At 43.4% G+C, this 20,625-nt stretch overlaps 1 protein-coding gene across 6 annotated transcripts in view; it reads right to left on the minus strand.

Annotated features, from left to right (window-relative positions):
* gon4lb (gon-4 like b) overlaps positions 1-20,625 on the minus strand; it is a 44,240-nt gene extending 23,615 nt beyond the window's left edge. For 3 of the 6 annotated variants that reach the window (XM_061695469.1, XM_061695466.1, XM_061695471.1), the window contains exons 1-11: positions 20,519-20,625; positions 15,631-15,723; positions 15,439-15,554; positions 9,819-9,893; positions 9,660-9,713; positions 9,538-9,576; positions 9,366-9,464; positions 8,107-8,172; positions 7,899-8,018; positions 6,483-6,708; positions 6,077-6,178 (exon numbers count right to left, since the gene is read on the minus strand). In XM_061695469.1, coding sequence (XP_061551453.1) covers positions 6,077-6,178; positions 6,483-6,708; positions 7,899-8,018; positions 8,107-8,172; positions 9,366-9,464; positions 9,538-9,576; positions 9,660-9,713; positions 9,819-9,893; positions 15,439-15,554; positions 15,631-15,723; positions 20,519-20,591 — 1,063 coding nt within the window. In that variant the 5' untranslated portion in view covers positions 20,592-20,625. Of the gene's footprint in view, positions 1-6,076; positions 6,179-6,482; positions 6,709-7,898; positions 8,019-8,106; positions 8,173-9,365; positions 9,465-9,537; positions 9,577-9,659; positions 9,714-9,818; positions 9,894-15,438; positions 15,555-15,630; positions 15,771-20,518 lie in introns of all 6 variants that reach the window. The other 3 variants (XM_061695472.1, XM_061695468.1, XM_061695470.1) reach the window with 2 other exon arrangements.

The raw sequence follows: 20,625 nt of genomic DNA on the forward strand, positions 1-20,625 counted from the left end.
CGAGCATGACAATCGTTGTCAGAATGTACAAAATTAGTGCCTAATAATTTTGGGGTAGAATACCAGCTTCACAAGTTCTAACTTTGTACTAGCTCAACACGCTGTAACCCATTCATGCACATTTTTAGTCCAGCCCCACACGATGTCATTTTTCTTTACGTATGCCTGTTTTCGTATTACCATTATTATTAGATTATTTCCATAGTCAAGCCCCTCTGCAGTTTTCCCTGTAGTTTTCCTTTTAGATTAAAATGTCTATAGAATTCCACTTCCACTTGTTTTTTGTGTGTTTGAGTTTAATAGTGAAACTGCTGTAATCCAGAACTCTTATTTCATTCATGTAGCAGCCTTCTAAATTACTGAGATTGAGCAAGGTTTTTTGTCACTTTTCCTAAAGTTTACACACATAAAAAAGACGTGGTTCCCCTTTTCGAGACAGTTCGATTGCAACGTTAAAACGTACGTCGAACGACACCGGAAGTAAACGCAGGCGTTCGCTTCCACCGTATCTTTTCCAAAATTAATTACGCTTTTATCCAAAACCAATATGCGCTACACACGACAGATGAGTTCACACGTAAAACATGTTACAAACTTCTTCAAGGTGGACTTTAAATGTGCCGAGTGCATTTTAGTCTAAGTTTAACTCCAGTGTCTCCTCGTGCAAGCCTCCACGTTGGGAGGTGTGTTCGGTCTGCCCGCGTGGAATTCATCCTGCAGTTTCTCCGGGCTAGAAGCTGATATTTTTGGGGGATTCCCAGCGGGTCCCATGGGAATCTTGATGAGCCACACAGTTAAGTTACTTTCAGCAGCTGCCAAGTGGCAGGAATATCACTTATCCAGAGTACCAAAAAAAAGCATTAGCTTAACTGTACCCATTACTTGGTGATGTACGCCACACAAGTTACAGTTACATCAACATGAACCAACAACTTAAATATTAGTGTTAAATCAGCAACTTAGTGCAGAATTTACATGACAACACAGTACAGTAAGTACCTTAACATAAACAAGGACACGATTCTCAGTACACTTCTCTAAAGACTCTTAACTGATAGATGGATGCCGATTGTGGTCCATGAAGGCAACTGTGTGTGTGTGTGCGTTTGTGTACGTAAACGCGAAAGTGTGTGCCGGTTTGATATTGGGGGCATATGCACGCACACGCACACAAACACACACACACACAGACACACACACGCGCCATTGCTCCCACCATCGTGTGGTGCGAAGAGCAAGAAAAGGTGACAAGATTACACAACTGTTTAACTAGCAAAGCTGTGGGTGATTGACGGGAGGAGAAGCACTTACGTGACGTCAGCCGTGCAGCGCGTTAAACCAGCTCATAGTCCGGACTACAATGGAGTTGAAAGTTCTCACTTTTCATTGTAAATATTATTTAAGATAAGTATTGTAAGTCCTTCAGTGAGACAGTCCTTAACCTCCATGACCGATTTATGACCGCGCACTTAGGTATGACCCACAATGCATTGCGCACTTAACACGCCAGCAAAACTGTATTATTTGTGTAAATAAAAAAGTAACAAAAATCAAATACACTTTTTACAAAGGGAAAATATCAAAAATAGTGTGGCGATACTGAAATCGTGCATTTCTTTTATGGTATTGGTATTGTATTTTTTTTTTTTTTTTTTTTTTTTTTTTTTTTTTTTTTAGAAATCAGCAGTCTATGTGAGCGATCAAACGGCAATGATTGGCTGGAGCGTGAGCTTTTGAGTCATCAGCACCAAATCACGACTTGCTGAGGAACATTAATGACTCAAAAGTAACTGGAGTCTGGTTACTCTCCTGGGGAAAGTAATGCGTTACTTTACTCGTTTCCCAAAATGGCGGAATTCAGGAGTAACGTGTTACCGGAAACACTGCTCAGCACTCACTGTCGACTTTTCTTTTCTTTGGTCCACTCATGCTTGAAGAAGGGTTCAGAGCCGTAGCAGAGTAAAAACAGAACAGCCAAAGTCAACTCAATGTATCACTGTACCTACTGCGCTACCTGGTGGAACCACTGGACATTACAGGGTAACCTAGTGGAACCACTGGGCATTGCAGCACAACCTGGTGGAACCACTCGGCATTACAGGACAAGGTCAAATGAATGTAGTCATGAATTTGATGATTTGGGGGATTCTGTACCAATCTTTGGCACTACACACTAACCGGACTGTATGTCACCCAGGCATTGCCAAGACTCAATCTGTGGTCGAACAGCGCTTTTGGTGGTCCAATGTTAGAAGGGATGTTACAAATTATGTCAATGCTTGCCAGGTACGTGCTGCTAACAAGTCCTCTCCTAAACGTCCTTCTACGGAGTTGCGACCCCTGCCAATACCACAACGTCCTTGGTCAGACATCTCCGTAGACTTTGTGACGGGATCACCGGCCTCAAAAGGAAATACCACAATTCTCACAGTCGTGGACAGGTTCTCTAAAATGGCACACTTCATTGCACTCCCGAAACTCCCCTCAGCTAAAGACACTGCCGAGATAATGACACGCCAGGTATTCAAGTTCCGTGGTTTCCCCAAGAATGTGGTATCTGATAGGGGCCCCCAATTCATTTCGCAATTTTGGAAGGAGTTTTGCAATCTCATAGGTGCTACCGTCAGTCTGTCATCTGGGTTTCACCCTGAAACCAACGGACAAACCGAGAGGCTGAACCAGGACCTGGAGACTGTGTTCCGATGTCTCGCTTCACAGGAGCCACGATCCTGGTCTCAGAAGCTGGTTTGGGTCGAATTCTCTCACAATTCCCTCCCCTCTGCATCCACTGGTCTATCGCCTTTTCACATTGTGCATGGTTACCAACCATCTCTATTTCCTGCCATAGCCCCAAAGTCTGCAGTTCCAGCGGCAATGACCTTGGTGAGACGCTGCAGGAGGACCTGGGAGCGAGTCCGCCAGATGCTGCTGCGCCAGGGACGGTCCTACAAAACCGCTGCTGACCGTCGGAGGACACCGGCCTCGAACTACAACGTGGGTCAGCGAGTTTGGCTCCCCACCAAGCATATTCCACTCCAGGTGGAGTCCCGGAAGCTCGCTCCCAGGTTCGTTGGGCCCTTCCCTATCACAAAGATCATCAACCCTGTCACCGTGAAGCTTAGGCACCCAAGGTCGATCCGGGTCCACTCTGCTTTTCACGTCACCCTGCTCTAGCCAGCCTCCTCTGGTCCCGCCTTCCAGGCCCCCTCCTCCCCCCCGGTTCGTGGATGGGGGCCCGGTCTTCACTGTGAGGCGGCTGTTGTCGTCTCGTCGGGGGGGAGGGGGTTTCAATATCTGGTGGACTGGGAGGGCTACAGGCCTGAGGAACATTCATGCGTGCAGTCTGCGTTTATCGTGGATGACTCGCTCATTCGGGACTTCCACGTCGCGCATCCTGGGGCTCCGGGGCCATCTGGGGCCGGCCGTTAAAGGGGGGTGGTACTGTCATGGGTGTGTGTTCCGGTTTTTGTCTTCCCCCTGTTTCATACACACCTGCTCTTGAGAGCATCTTCACCACCTCTGCCTTGTTCACCCTAATTACCCCTTGCATTTAACCTCGTGTCTCATTCTTTTCACATCAAAGATTAGACCCTGTTCCAATTATCGACCTCGCCTTTTTGCCTCATGTTTTTGGATACTGTTGCCTTTTTTGGATTGCCTCCCTGTGTACCGAACTCTGCCCGTATATTAAACCTCTCTTTTTTGAAACTGTCCATTTGTTTTGGAGTCGTGCATTTTTGGGTCCTATCCTCTGTTCCGTTCATGACAGTGATGGATAGGACGACAGATGATGTTAGACTGGAATTCCTGTGGACCATGATGTGCGTAGATGACATTGTGGTCTGCAGTGACAGCAGGTGGAGGAACAGTTAGAAAGGTGGAGGCATGCACTGGAAAGGAGAGGAATGAAGATTAGCCAAATTAGGAGAGAATATACAGTAAGCGCAAGAATGAAAGGGGTGGAGGGGTAAGAGTGGAGCTACTAGGAAAAAAGATAGCGAGGGTGGAGGACTTGAAATACTTGAGGTCAACAGTCCAGAGCAGTGGTGAGTGTGGTAAGGAAGTGAAGAAACAGGTAACAAGCAGGTAGGACCGGGTGGAGGAAGGTGTCAGGTGTGTTATGTGACAGAAGGGTCTCTGCTAGGATGAAGGGCAAAGTCAGCCATGATGTACGGATTAGAGACTCTCTCCTCAGCACAAGACACAAGAAAGCCTGCATGGAGTTTGCTAAAAAAAAAAAAAAACACCCGAAGGACTCCAAGATAGTGAGAAATAAGATTCTCTGGTCTAATAAGACCAAGATAGAACTTTTTAGTCTTAATTCTAAGGGGTATGTGTGGAGAAAACCAGGCACTGCTCATCACCTGTCCAATGGCTGTATTAGGTCAAAAGGGTGCATCTACTAAATACTGAGCAAAGGGTCTGAATACTTATGGATGTGTGATATTTCAGTTTTTCTTTTTTTTAATAAATCTGCAAAAATGTCAACAATTCTGTTTTTTTCTGTCAATATGGGGTGCAGTGTGTACATTGAGGGGGGAAAAATGAACTTAAATGACTTTGGCATATGGCTGCAATATAACAAAGAGTGAACAATTTAAGGGGGTCTGAATACTTTCCATACCCACTGCATGTTTCAATGACACGGCACAAGCTTTTACTGTGCCCCTCGCTCGAGTAGTGTTATAACACGCCGCAGAGAAAGTCTTTGCCGTCACTGTTGGCTTGTCATATAGGCAAAAGTACAGACGACAGTACTGAAAAGTACTGCGTGGGTCTTTTTTTCGCTACTGCCTAGTGCATAGTAACCATATTACAGTCGTCGGTATATACAAGGAAATCCTCACCTCTTATCTGCGCTGCGAGATTTCCCGATGGCGTAGGAAAAATAGGTGGCACCGCAGCTAGTTACAGCCTGTGGCTCTGTATCCAATGCTTTCTGCTCAGTCTTTCTCAAAACACGGCGGTTCGAAGTGATCAGCACAGAGTTTGGAATACTTGTTAGGCACCCATAGCTGACCAAACTTCTTCCCCTGTCGATTGACTTTCCCTATCCACTGGTTACGTATTCCTTTTTCACTTGGAAAGCTAAAAAAAACTCTTGCCACTGCCTGAACCATTCGTACAACCAAATGTCACGTGACAAATTCGAACTATGCCCAACCCTAGGTTTAATATTACAATCGACCATGGGGATGTACAGTACATATGGCCCTAGGATCATCATCATCATCACCATGATGATGATTGTGTCAACCGTCGTGGCCTTCAAGTTCCTGGGAATTATAGTCTCTCAGGACCTGAAGTGGGTTACCAACATCAACTCCGTCCTCAAAAAGGCCTAGCAGAGGATGTACTTCCTGCGGCTTCTGAGAAAGCACGGCCTGCCACAGGAGCTGCTGAGGCAGTTCTACACAGCAGTCATCGAAGCAGACATTCCAACAGCTTCTTCCCTCTTGCGATCAACTTCTTAAACACCTAACCTACAATTCCATTACAACATGCTGGCAATTTTTTGACTTGAGTTCGTTCTCACATTTCTGTGGGGCCAATTATATATTACTGTAGTCGTCTCGCCACGTTGCATATCTGTTGTTGACCAATACTGGCCACTCATGCCAGAGTGGCATCTGCTCCATTTGCACACTGATTGAGGAGTCTCTGTAACATTTGCACAACCAACATTGTCCCAGATTATCGCACTACTTGTCACTTTAAACTGCATACACTCCCTGAAGTCTCGACACCCTTTGCACAATGGTCATTGCACCGGACTATTGCAATATTAGTCAGTCGAACTGCTCTAAGTGTTAGAGGACTCTGCATCTTTTGCACAATTGTCAAAAAAAAAATTGTCCCGGCATTACCAGACAACTAGCAACCTTTTATTGCTCAGTGACTTTTTTTTCCTTTTTTTTTTGGTCAATGTCTTTATGTCACAAAAGTGTTCTCTGTCAATTGACTGACTGTTGTCGTACTAGAGCGGCTCCAACTACCGGAGACAAATTCCTTGTGTGTTTGTTTGGACATACTTGGCAAATAAAGATGATTCTTATTCTGATTATAGGAAGCTTACTGGTGATCTGAACGGCCCGGTCTGTCCTGTAGTCCTCCAGGTCGGGTTCATCCAGGTCGTCCAAGAAGTTATACTCCGGGTCGTCGTCGTCATCGACTTCCTCTGAAAACAACAAACACAAAAGTGCAGCCGAAAATGACCATTTAAATTTACTTCGTGACCTTGAACCCATTTGAGAAAACCCCAAAAACAAAAGACTATCATCTCCAAACAAATCAGGTTACAAAAAAACTATTCACAGTTCAAAAAATATTCCAATTGTGTTGCTGGCTACTACGCGTGTGATAACTGACATGAGTCAAAACATGAGAACATCTGCCCACTGAACATTTTCTCCTTTCATTTGATCCTGTCTGGATGCTTTTCCCAAATAAACACCTGTCTGGTGACCGTCATCTTTCCTGACCTCCGTTGTCGGGCGTCACTAGTCCGTGCAGCCAGCGCGTCCAATGGCGGTCTTCCTCCTTGCGGGCAGGGTTTTGCTCATACATGTCGGCCGTGATGTCGGGGGCCAGAAGCTCCGCCTCCAGCTGCTCCAGGGGGACGTTGACCAGGCGAAGTTTAGACCGTGTGCGGAATGCCAGACTGCTGGAGGCTTCATCCTTCTCCTCGTCCTCGTCAGTCCTGTGAGACTGCACACAATACAGGAGAATGTACTGTAGGGCCTTCAATCAAATCACATCTTTTCCCCCCTTGTGATATTCTGTTTCTCCTCATACCAACAAGCTTTGAACATTTTTTAACAGCATTCCCCCCCCCTCCACCATTACTTACAACAACTTTCACAGGAAATGCTTTTCTTTTGATAGTGAAAGAAGTGCTTCCGCTTGGAAAAAAAAGGCCCTTCTGTAAACATATTCCATAAGAATTTTTTTATGTTAAAAGAACTCAACATCATAAAATGAGCCATCGACTTCCGGTGACGTCACGCTGCAAGCAGCAGCTTGAAGAGAACGCGCTGTGCGTACTTGACTATTTGAGAACTATATTAGCATACTTGGAGAATTTTCTTTTGAACAATATGACGTCATCCCTGAAAGATAAGGGAACACATAAACAGGACCAATCTAAAGACAAGGGCGATAACTTGAGGCAGTTAACGCAGGACCCAGGAGTCAAGCCATGAGACGTGAATACCCACCTTCCACCCTATTACTCTGGTTACCAGTAGACTTCACACCGATTTTATCGGCCTGATCGGTATCGGCCGATAATTAGCATTTTATGCTAATTATCGGCCGATACCTTTTTATATTATATTATTATTATTATACGTGTCTTTGTCTCAAATATGTAAAGTATAAATACTGTTTACATATTTTAAACATTCTGGTACCCACATACACATCCACGTAAATTCCTGGGGGTAAATCCTACTTTGCGGTTTTTCACCTTTCGCGGGGGGTTCTGGTACCCATTAAACGCGAAAAATGAGGGAACACTGTACCTGTACATGTACTTGCATAATGTGAAATATTGAATGTTTGGTGGGAAGCTAATCATAAGGGAGCAGTGTGTGTGCGCGCGTGTGCTTGCATGCGCCTGTGTTTAAAGGTATTGGTTTTAAGAGGAAAGATATTGGTAGAAGTATGAGGAGGATGGAGCTGCCAAGCAAGAGAGCTAGAGGAAGACCAAAGAGAAGGTTGATAGATGTCGTGAGGGAAGACATGAGGGTAGTTGGTGTTAGGGAGGAGGATGCAGGCGATAGGCTCACATGGAAAAGGATGACAAGCTGTGGCAACCCTTAAGTGTTGAAAGGACCCTCTTGAAAATGAGATGCATGTCAAGGGGCTATCTTTGAAATAAGTAGATACAAACATACCGAAAAAGATGTGTAGGCGGGGCCACAGTCAAGCTCCTCCTCAACAGCGTTGAGGCGTTCCAGGAAGGAGGGGCCAGCGGCGGCATCTGTGAGGTCGAGGACGGCGGCCCTCGAGTCCCCCTAAAAAAAGAATGGCGCCAGGTCATATGAAAGCGTATGCTCTCCACACAAAAGCACACCACTAATGACCGGACAGGTCAAAAGTTACCTGGGATCTGCAGTCACAGTGTTGAACTTTGGGAGGCGAAACGATGTCACCGTCACTGAGGAAAGACTACGTGCGCACAAAATGGGCACCAATCAACCAGCAAAAGAAAATTTGCTCCTCATCAAGTCGTGTTGAAGCATCATGACAGAAGGCAGCGTTATTAATATTTCAAACACAAGGTCACTCAATGTGCTTTTATATGATTAAAAGCATTTAAAAACAAAGAGCAAAAGACGCATAAAAACTAAATACATAAATAAAAGACAGTTTACTAAAACTAGAACAACAACAAAACAGTGCAAGACTTAAAAAAGCATTTTGAAATGCTTCTAAAAAGCTCATTCATATGCATGAGAGAGAGAGAAAAACAATCACTGTTTTGGGTAGCATATACAGGCTGAATAAAAGGGGTCCAAGAACTAGCCCTTGAGGGGCCCCATCTGTCATTGCCATTTGATCAGATTAAAAACTTGCAAGGTCACAAAATAACTATTTTCCTCCAAGTAGGACCCGAACCTTTTAAGGACCGTTATGATCTATTGCAGGGATGTCAAACGCATTTTTGTCGCGGACCACATTGTAGGTACAGTTTCCCTCAGAGGGCCATTATGACTGTGAAGCCATATAAATGTGACATCACCTCGTCATAATATGAGACATACGCAACAAATTGATGGATAAGTACTTTTGAAATCAGAAGTCAAGGATAATAGTTTGTTCAAATATTTAAGTTACTGTAAAAAGGGGTTTGGTAACCAAAGATGCTCGCAATGTCACAATGTTTATTAATGCATTATTTATTACATATGACGATTTGAAATTTTGATCCAGATTTTAGCAAAATTATGGAAGTTGTCACAAATTATTTGCTTAGTAGCCCACATAAAATGATGTGGCGGGCAGGATGTGGCCCCAGGGCCTTGAGTTTGACACCAGTGATCTACTATACTAAACGCCACACTGAGATTCAATGAAAGAAGAACTGACATCTTTCCCGAGTCAGTGTTCAAACTTATCTCATTTAGCACTTTGATATAAGGTGATTCTGTTCTGTGATGAAGTTGGAACCCAGACTGAAATTTTTCAAAAGTCCATTTAAGTTCAGAAAATTGCTGAGTTGATTAAAAACCAAGGTTTAAGATGGGTCTACAGTTTGCTTAGCCGCACACCTTCACCACACTTGAAAATACAACAATGCGACAATGCAAACATCGTTTGTGGATGTGTGTGCCCGCACGTGTTTGTGTTCAAAGGCAAACCTCTTCCGCAGTGTCATCATCATCATCATCTTCAGGACAGTACTCTTCGTCGGATGAGTCTTCGTCGGCGTCAAGATGGATGTCGACAAACTGAGGAGGCTTAATGACAAAACTTGGTAGTCAGCGTTCGACTGGGCCTGCTTACGTGGGACATGCGGCTGGGATGCTTTACCAGGGAACTTTGTTCTGCAGACAAACTCCAGTCGAGGCACTGATCCCCAACACAAAAGGACAGCTTGTCAACTGGATGATGATGGTGAGGAAGAAGGAATGGCTAGTTAGCTAATCAATTACCTGTCCTTGCTGGATGGCCCTCTTCAATCTTGAGCGAGTCATCTTCGGCTCCTGCTGAAGCCACAAATGACGAGACCTCATAATCATCGTATATTATCCATCTAATCGTAATCGTACATATCGTCGATGTCAGTGCAGCGATGCGGCGATGTGACGTACAAACATGGGCATGTCCTGAGTGTCTCTGATGGCAGCTTTCATCATGGCCACCACGCGTTCGTGAGTGATCACCTCCTGAGAAAACAACAGAAGTTACAGTGTGGCAAAAAAAACATTTAGTCAGCCACCAATTGTGCAGGTTCTCCCACTTAAAAAGATCAGAGAGGCCTGTAATTTCCATCGTAGGTATACCTCACCTATGAGAGACAAAAAGAGGAAGGAAAAAAAAAAAAAAAAAAAATCCAGAAAATCACGTCTGATTTTTACAGAATTTATAAGCAAATTATGGTGGAAAATAAGTATTTGGTCACCGACAAACAAGCAAGATTTCTGGCTCTCACAGACTTGTAACTTCGTCTTTAAGAGGCTCCTCTGTCCTCCACTGGTTACCTGTATTAAGGGCACCTGTTTGAATTATCAGTATAAAAGACACCTGTCCACAACCTCAAACAGTCACACTCCAAACTCTGCTATGGCCAAGGCCAAAGAGCTGTCAAAGGACACCAGAAACAAATTGTAGACCGGCACAAAGGCTGGGAAGACTGAATCTGCAATAGGTAAGCAGCTCGGTGTGAAGAAATCAACTGTGGGAGCAATTAGAAAATGGAAGACATACAAGACCACTGATAATCTCCCTCGATCTGGGAATCCACGCAAGATCTCCCCCCGTGGAGTCAAAATGATCACAAGAACAGTGGGTAAAAACCCCAGAACCACACAGGGGGACCAAGTGAATGACCTATAGAGAGCTGGGGCCAAAGTAACAAAGGCTACCATCAATAACACACTACGCCACCAGGGACTCAAATCCTGCAGTGCCAGACGTGTCCCTCTGCTTAAGCCAGTACATGTCTAGGCCCGTCTGAAGTTTGCTTGAGAGCATTTGGATGACCCAGAAGAGGATTGTGAGAATGTCATATGAAACCAAAATAGAACATTTTGGTCAAAACTCAACTTGAAAAAATGCCAAGTTGCATCCAAAGAACACCATATCGACGATGAAGCATGGGGGTGGAAACATCATGCTTTGGGGCTGTTTTTCTGCAAAGGGAACACGACGACTGACGACTAAAGGAAAGAATGAATGGGGCCATGTATGGTGAGATATTGAGTGAGAACCTCCTTCCATCAGCAAGGGCTTTGAAGATGAAACGTAGCTGGGTCTTTCAGCATTACAATGATCCCAAACACAAAGCCCGAGCAACAAAGGAATGGCTTCGTAAGAAGCATAGCTAACTTTTTTGCCCCACTGTAAACCTCAGCAGACAACAGCAAGCAAGCGAAGGGCAGGGGGCGCACGAGGTCCCCGCCAATTAATATGGCCGATTACAGCCTATCGCTGATAATTGGTCAGTCTGCAAACGAGGCGTTCTCATTTTGCTGCAGTTTGTCCGCGCTGCTCTCGCCGTTCCCCCTCGCACACGAACCGCCCAAGTATGGCACACAGCTCCCACTCACTTGGCAGAGAAACCTTTTTCGAACCTCATGGTAAACTGTGGTCTTAACTCATTCCCTGCCAATGCTTTCCAAAGACGTCATTGGCATTTTTTAATGGGGATGGGTGGGGGAGGGTCTTATGCAGTTTATGTGTGATCCTCAAGCCTCTGGATAACTGCAATGAGGATTGGCACCCTGTAGAGGGCAACAATGCCTTGAGGTGAATGTCCCTTACTCAGATTGAAGAAGAGGAAGAAGAAGGACGGGGGGGGGCCGGCGGGATGTAACAGACAATGAGAAGAGACAAACATAATGGCACAAAAGAGAGACGGCAAAATGGGAAAGAGAGAAAATAAATAAATTTTAAAATTCTATTTAAAAAAAAAAAATAAAAAATAAGCTTTCGGTGCAAAAAATGTATTGCGCCAAGGCAAGAAAAATATTCCTGCGACCAACAGGAATGACACCTTAGATCATCTGGGGAATAAAGGATGACGCTCCGAGCCGATCACTTTGGAACAAAGCCGGCCCACACATATGGCAAGATGCTTTCGGCCGCTTGCTGGCTGATCGTCTGCCGACCAGGATTTGAATGAATGGGATCCGGAATCGTCAGACAGTGAACTACTTTTTGGATAGCCAGGCAAGCGTCATCCCGAGCTTCCTCCGACGAAGACAAAGGTAACTCATTTGCAGCAAGCGTAAGCTACATTCGGCGAGCAAACACGCTCCTTCAATCCTTGTTACATAAAAACATAATTTGGTTCCACTAGTTCACATTACAAGGTAACATCTGATGCCAGTACTGATTTGAATTTTCCATTTCGTCCATCTTGAAGCGTCTTTTAGGATTGCGAAGTAATGTATTTTTTTTACCCTTACACAAAACACATCTATAAAATGTATTCTCTTGTAATCGCATGTATTTTTTTAAAACTTACAAGTTATGCATCCAGCAGACATCCGACTCCCATTCCAGTACACAGTGCAGACAAAAAAGGTAATTGAAAGCTTTTTTTTCCTCCACGTCCCACGACACAAATTCAACAATGTATTTTTATATATATTTTCTAAACTGCACAGGTTGTGCTTCAAGCAGAATTAGTGACTGGTTTCAGGGAGAATGACAACCACACAAGATCCCATTCACTGCCAACAGAAGAATAAAATAAGATGTGGATAAAACTTTGCTAGATTTTATTTAAGGTAATAAAAAGCTGGACTATTGAGCAAACGGTAGGAGGAGAATTGAGTGTGGGAGGCCCATTTGTTCATGCATTTTTGTTTAATGTAAATTCTGTTGAGTTATACTTGTAGATAAATTATTTTTCTGTCAAAAGTACTTTCTCAGTGTTGTTTTATGTTCAGATGTTTGATATTTTCACAAAAGAAAAAAAATATTGGTGTCAAAGTCATTGTTCTGCTTGATGTGTCTGCTTTCACAAAAAGGCTGTTTTCTCCGTTTTTTTTCCAGAAACAGATTTGGCTGAAAGTAGCCTGTATTTGACTGCTGATTACTTAAGAACGGTATAAGCTAGAGACAAACATTTTTTTTCTGATGAAAGAAGAGAGTCTGATCTTTCATTTGGTGGTTTTGGTGTTTACATTGTCATAGTACATAATATTCTGCAATGCAGCCCTATGGGGGGCACAAGCCAGTGCAAACTGTAGCCCGGTCCAAAGCCCGGATGAATGCAGAGGATTGCGTCAGGAAGGGCATCCGTCTTAAAACTTTGCCAAACAAATATGAGCGTTCATCTAAAGAATTCCATACCGGATCGGTCGTAGCCCGGGTTAACAACGTCCGCCGTCAACCTGCAGGGCGCCATTGGAAATTCAGTTACTCTGGGTCAAAGTCGAAGAAGAGGTGGAAAGCGGGTTCTCCGGCAGAAAGAGAAGAGGAAAGCACAGAGTCAAGAACTGATTGTGGGGACTTTGAATGTTGGGACTATGACAGGAAAATCTCGGGAGTTGGTTGACATGATGATTAGGAGAAAGGTTGATATATTGTATGTCCAGGAGACCAGGTGGAAAGCCAGTAAGGTAAGAAGTTTAGGGGCAGGGTTTAAATGATTTGACCATGGTGTAGATGGGAAGAGAAATGGAGTCGGGGTTATTTTAAAAGAAGAGTTGGCCAAGAATGTCTTGGAGGTGAAAAGAGTATCAGATGGAGTGATGAGGCTGAAACTTGAAATTGAGGGTGTTATGTATAATGTGATGAGTGGCTATGCCCCACAGGGAGGATGTGACCTAGAGGTGAAAGAGAAATTCTGGAAGGAGCTCGACGAAGTCGTTCTGAGCATCCCAGACAAAGAGAGAGTCGTGATTGGTGCAGATTGTAATGGACATGTTGGTGAAGGAAAGTGATTGGTAAGTACGGCATCCAGGAAAGGAACTTGGAGGGACAGATGGTGGTAGACTTTGCAACAAGGATGCAAATGGCTGTAGTGGACACTTTTTTCCAGAAGAGGCAGGAACATAGGGTGAACAACAAGAGCGGAGGTAGAAGCACGCAGGTGGATTACATCTTGTGCAGACGATGTCATCTGAAGGAGGTTACCGACTGTAAGGTTGTGGTAGGGGAGAGTGTGGCTAGACAGCAAAGAAGATGACTCTGGTGGTGGGGAGGATAGAATTAGAAATGAGCTCATCAGAGGGACAGCCAAGGTTCGATGTTTTGGAGACAAAGTTAGAGGGAGCAGACTTCGATGGTTTGGACACGTCCAGAGGAAAAATAGTGAGTATATTGGTAGAAGGGTGATGAGGATGGAGCTGCCAGGCAAGAGCGCTAGAGGAAGAAGGTTGATGTATGTCGTGAGGGAAGACATGAGGGCAGTTGGTGTTCGAGAGGACGATGCAGGAGATAGCCTTACATGGAAAAGGATGACGCGCTGTGACGACCGCTAAAGGCAGGAGATAGGCTTACATGGAAAAGGATGACGCGCTGTGACGACCCCTAAAGGGACAAGCCCAAAGGAAAAGAAGAAGTACATAATATTCTGTGGGGCTTGAAATATCAGTGAAATTGCTTGAGAATGCCTGGCAGTCTAGGGCAGGGGTGTCAAACTCATTTTTGTCACGAGCCACATTGTAGTTACGCTTTCCCTCAGAGGGGCATTATGACTGTGAAACCATAAAAATCTTTCATCACCTCATCATTTTATTTTGTATATTTTTGTCCTGTTCGGCTGTAACAGCCGAATCACCTCATCATATTATTACACCCAAAATTTATAAACTCATTTTGGAATCAGAAATCAAGGGTAATGTGTTTTTCAACTACTGTTCATATTTGGTAACACAAAAATGCTTGCAATATCTCAATGTTATTTACGAAATATGACAATTTGAAATCTCGGTACAGATTTTAACAAGAATCATGGAAGTTGACACACATGATTTGCCTTCATGGGCCACATAAAATCATGTGGCAGGCCGAATCTGGCCCCCAGGCCTTGAGTTTGACACTTGCTCAGGAAACGGCTGGCAGTGAATGAGTTAAGAAACAACGTGCCTGTGAATATTCTCATTCATCCAGGTCATTTCATTCTCAGGACATTAAATCGACCGTAAGACAACCACAACAGTCCAGTTGCAACCGATTCAAGGCCCTGAGAATTTGTGAAAGAGCGTAACGCACCGTAGTGACCTATGACAATCATGTCCTGGCGCAAACAACCCATTAGGGAACGTCGAAAGTAGTCGTGTAAGTTGCTTCGTTGTGAAATAAACCACAGTGAGTCACCCAATGTGATTTGTTTGGCAATCTAAACCAGATGCCCTTCCTGACGCAAGTCACCCATTCTCATTCGGGCTTAGGACCAGCAGATACCAATATATGAAAGTGTTCATTCCCATGTCCACCCTTACCTAACTTAACATCATTGTGCAGCCTTTTAAAGTTGGGTCCTTATGTTGCCGTGTTACTACTCATTTGGGTTTCTTATTTTAATTTTGGAGCACTCTTCTTCTTTGTTTTCAATCACATTTTCAGCATTATAAGAATGTGTGTGTCCATGTACAGTATAGGTCCTGTGCATATGAAACAGCAGGGTATTGGCTTTTTGTTTTTTAGCACCCAATATTAGTATCGACCCCAAAAATGGCAAACAAGCGGGGCCCTAGCGTTTGTGTGTGTGTGTGTGTGTGTGTGTGTGTGTGTGTGTGTGTGTGTGTCACTGACGTGCAGAATGGTGCGCACGTTGCAGGACGTCAAGTTGTGTCGTCTGGACTTGGCGTCCAGATCGACGTCCAGTCGGCTCAGCTCGTCTTCGCCAGACTCCTCCGTCTGTCGGCTTCCTGAGCAACAAGGCAGACGTCGTCACGTGATGCCGACGATGTCACGTGATCGCGATGACGTCACATTTTCAGTCACCTGACAAAGGTCTCGGCTCATCTTCAAGTCCAGCGCCCCTTAATTTTAACGAAGTCTCCTGCCCCTCGTCCGCAGCCTCCTCATGCATCCTCGCTGATGAAAGCCATACAAAGCAGAGACTTGATTCTTGTCTATCGTAGCTATCGACATGGCAGACAGACAGTACGTATGTTACTAAAACCAGAAAACCGGCCGCCATTTTCTTTCCAATTCGCTTTGCCGGATTTCCGGCACTTTGATTTCGCCGTGGTCCAACAAAATGAAAACGTAATGGTTGTTCTGTTCAGATGCCGTTGTTGGGAAATCCCTTCACCACCTCGTTTTTTAATTTTTCAATTCACTTTAGATTTTCTGTGGTAATGACAAAGATGAAAATGTTCTTTAGACTTTTGCGTCCAAAAATAGGTTCATGCAATCAACCACAATAAAAATAGACGTGACGAACTATTATTAGTCTTGTTTTCTGTGAAGTTGGAAGTAATTCTGACAATTTGCTTGCTCTCGGTGTGGTCCGGAACGAGACGGGTCGAGCGGACGCCGCCACTGAAAAATCTGAAAGCGGTCTGTTTAAACATCACATTTTCGTCTCCCATCAACTAATAAGGAAAACTTAACTGCTATATATCTGCTATATAATCACTTTGAAATGGCAGATATGGTTTGAAAAGGGGTACTAGAGTTATCAAGAAAAGTGTTAACATCTTTGTCCTCTGAGCTTTAAAGACAACTAGGAGGGGAGTTGTCCTCTTTTATGTGGTGAAGGAATTTTTCCTCAGGGAAAAAAGTACCCTGGGAAAAATGGGTATTGGTGACTACAGACTGGGCTGCTGCTATGATCGGCCGACATACAAGATTTATTGCTCACCGTAAAGGTGCCACACAGTTCCCAAAGTTTCTGCATTACCGCCAGTTTTGCCACAGTTACCGTGAAAAGGTAACAGTTACTCTACTGATTACTTGATTTCAAAAGTAACTAAGTTATAAAAACATAACTTTTTAGTTACTTTCAGCAGCTGCCAAGTGGCAGGAATATCTCTTATCCACAGTACAAAAAAAGCATTAACTTAACCGTACCCATTACTGGGTAATGTACGCCACACAAGTTACAGAATGATGTCATCAACATGAACCAATAACTTAAATATTCGTGTAGTTGAAGCCACATTAAATGAGCAACTTAGTGCAGACTTGACATGCCAACACAGTACAGTAAGTACCGAAACGTAAACGAGCACACCACTCTCAGTTCACGTCTGTAAAGACTTCCATGAAGGCAACTGCGTGTGTGTGCGCGTGCGTTTGGGCGTGCGTGTACGTAAACGTGAAAGTGAGTGGCAGCTCGATATTGGGGGCATATACACACACCATTGCTCCCGCCATCGTAATTTTGATGCGAAAAGCGAGAAATGGTGACAAGATTATGCAAGTGCTTAACTAGCAAAGCTGTGGTTGATTGACGCACTTACTTACGTGACGCGTAAACCAGCTCACAGTCCGGACTCCAGACAAAGTTGAAAGTTCTCACTTTTCATTGTAATTATTATTTAAGGTAAGTATCGTAAGTCCTTCAGTGAGTCAGTCCTTACCCTCCATGACCGACTGATGGCCACGCACTTCGGTATGAATAATTAACCCACAATGCATTGCGCGCTTAACACGCCAGTAACTGTATTCTTAATGTGTAAATAAAGTAACAACAATCAAATACACTTTTTACTAACGAAAAGAACAAAAATAGTGCTGCAATAGTGAAATTGTGCATTTCGTTGCACTTCTATGGTACTGAGACGTCACTGTGCATTGTAGACAAAACAATCAGCTCCCAATCGCTTTCTTCTGTGTGTTTTGAAATGAGCCGTCTGTGTGAACAGTTAAATACTAATGAATAGCTGGACTGCGTTTTGTTCGAATCACCAGCCACAACTTTGTACTTGGGGACGGACATTGATGACTCAAAAGTAGCCATTGCTGGTTTGAAAAAGTAACTGTAGTCTGATTACTTTCCCGGGAAAAGTCCCGTTACTCATTTTGGAGTAACGCGTTGCAAAGTAATCACTGATTACCCCTGCATCATTCACCAGCGGGTGTTATGTGCAAACATGATCTGCTTTGAAAACGGGATGACTCCCTTTTGGTTCGTTTTTTTGGGGGGGGGTTTTCTCCCCACTTTTGAGACAAATCAAAGAGTTCATGCATCCAAAGGCGAGGACACCTTGCTGCCGGAGGACACTGAGTGAACACGTGACCTCACATTTTTAACAGACATTACTGTGAAACTCAACCATTTGGACTGGGAGCTGCAAGGCAACGGTAAGACTCTTGCTGATATGATACAGTGCTCTAAATGCATTTAAAGATCAGATGAACATTTTCTCCGGGTCCTGAAAGACAACGCTAATACATCAGGAACTTTGGAAAATGTTGTAGAAAAATATTCTCACGTCATAAACAGACTAGGGCAAGTGTTTGAGAGCAGGTTTTGTGACCTTTGTCAGCTTGAACCATGTTTGTCGCTCATTTCCAACCCTTAATGAACATGGACACAACATACATTGCTGAGCAACTACTGTAAATTAAATGTTGAGCTTGGATGCTGGACAGGTGGAGATTGAAATTGTAACATTGCAAAATGATCTGAACCTGAAAGCCGATCAGGCTGCACCAAACCTTGGTGTCTTGTTGACACAGAAAAGTAAAGTAGTGTGTGTACAGCAGCTATAAAGGTTGTCAGCTTGTTTCGATCAAACTATCCATGTGAATCTGCTTTTTCTGACATGAACTTCATCAAAAACAAAAAACAGAACATGCCTCACCGACGGACACCTGCAAGACTCATTCAGACTTCCAGTGTCAGATTACAGCCCAGATTAGAACACACGGCTGTACAGCAGGCAGTGCCAGGCTTCCCACTAACACACAAAGAAACATACAGTGCTATGAAAAAGTATTGGCCCCCTTAACAAATTCTTATATTTCTGCATATTCCCCCGGACAAATATAACCCAGGTGAACTTCAAATGCTGTTTTTAAATGGTCATTTCATTTACTAAGGTAAAAAACTATTCAAAGTTACCTCCATTGTTACTGAATTCCAACATTTTTGCAAGGAAGAGTGGACCAAAATATCCCCACAGAGATGTGAAAGACTCATTGGCAGTTCTAGAAAACACTTGATTTCAGTTGTTGCTGCTGAGAACGGCCCAAGCAGTTCTTAGGTTTAGGGGCCCATTACTTTTACACACAGAGCCAGGTAACTCTGAATTGTTTTTTCCTTAATAAATGAAATCACCATTTAAAAACAGCATTTTAAGTTCACTTGGGTTATATTTGTCTGATATTTACATTTGTTTGATGATCTTAAACAAAGTGGGGAAATTATGCAAAAATATAAGAAATTGAGAAAGAGGCCAATACTTTTTCACAGCACCTGTGAAACGACGCCTGCGTGGAGTTTGCATCTTCTCCCCGTGCCTGCGTGGGTTTTCTCCGGGCACTCCGGTTTCCTCCCACGTCCCAAAAACATGCGTGGTAGGTTGATTGACGACTCTAAATTGCCCGTAGGTGTGAATGTGAGTGCGACTGGTTGTTTGTTTGTATGTATGTGCCCTGCGATTGGCTGGCAACCAGTTCAGGGCGTACCCCGCCTCCTGCCTGATGATAGCTGGGATAGGCTCCAGCACGCCCGCGACCCGCGTGAGGAGAAGCGGCTCAGAAAATGGATGGATGGATATTGAAAATGTTTTAATAACACTGCAGATTTGCTTACAAGTGGTAAGATTTAAAAATGTGAAAGCAAATCTTTGTGTGTTACATAATTCATAACACATTTGTACAAACACGGTACATCATGATTTGTAAACAAATTATTTGTGGCGATGAAACTGTGATTTCCTACAGTTGCAGAGATTTAAAGAAATTGTGTTGACCATTGATATTTATCTGATTCCTAAATTGTTGTTAATAAATACTGTGAGACTGTTTTTTATGTCTTTATGTCTCCAAAGTGTTCTCTGTCAATTGACTGTCTGTTGTCGTACTAGAGTGGCTCCAACCACTGGAGACAAATTCCTTGTGTTTCTGACATACTTGGCAAACAAAGAGGATTCTGAGAAATCATTAATATGATCGTTGTGATCAGTAATAATGAATAATTATTCATGATAACATACAGGTAATTTGAGCAAATTTCAAAAAAATTTCATGAGTGAGTAACAAACTGGTAGTCCTTCGCATTCATCAGTAGCACGAAGTAGCTCTCGGTTTCACAAAGAAATCAATGTAAATCCCCCTGAACAAGTCAATTTGAGCCGATTTGCGACATAAAATGTGTCACAAAATCCTTGATCCTCATCCGACCCTTACAAACTACGGCTCATTTTATTCGTGGTTTAAATTTCAATGCAATGATATCATGCTATTTCGAAATACAGTTGTTTGAAATTTTTAGTAACATACCTACAGAACAGCACGCAAATATTCCATAATTATTACCATGACTGTATTCATCAAATGTATTTATTTATCAGGGAGGACATATTTAATGAAGTAAATTAAATAATAGAGCAACTAATCACATCACACAAGAATATGAGCCGAAGGTGAAGTAAAATATTTGAGAAGCGGGGGAAAAAGCGATAAACTAATACCACAATTGACGCTTTAATAGATGGTGCATTTGTCGCTTGCCTCATTAAACATTAAATTCACGAGGACTTTTTGTTCTATCAGCAAAAGTGTCATATTCAAATTCTGTATCGATTACACGACAGTGTGACGAAACCAGCGAGGCAAAATAAAGCGGCGAATGCCACTACGCTTGAAAATTGCAGTATAACATCCAAATTTGTTCAATAAATGTACGCTTGAAAAGACATAAATAAATACTAACGTGTAAAAGAAGATAACGCAGGGAACTTAGCGTCGAGTGTTCGTCGTTGATCTCTACTGTGGCATTCTAGCATCTTTTCGGCTAATAACAAGGCCGCTTCCGCTGTA

This window comes from Phycodurus eques, chromosome 14 (genome assembly GCF_024500275.1).
Source record: "Phycodurus eques isolate BA_2022a chromosome 14, UOR_Pequ_1.1, whole genome shotgun sequence".
NCBI classification, from domain to species: Eukaryota; Metazoa; Chordata; class Actinopteri; order Syngnathiformes; family Syngnathidae; genus Phycodurus; species Phycodurus eques.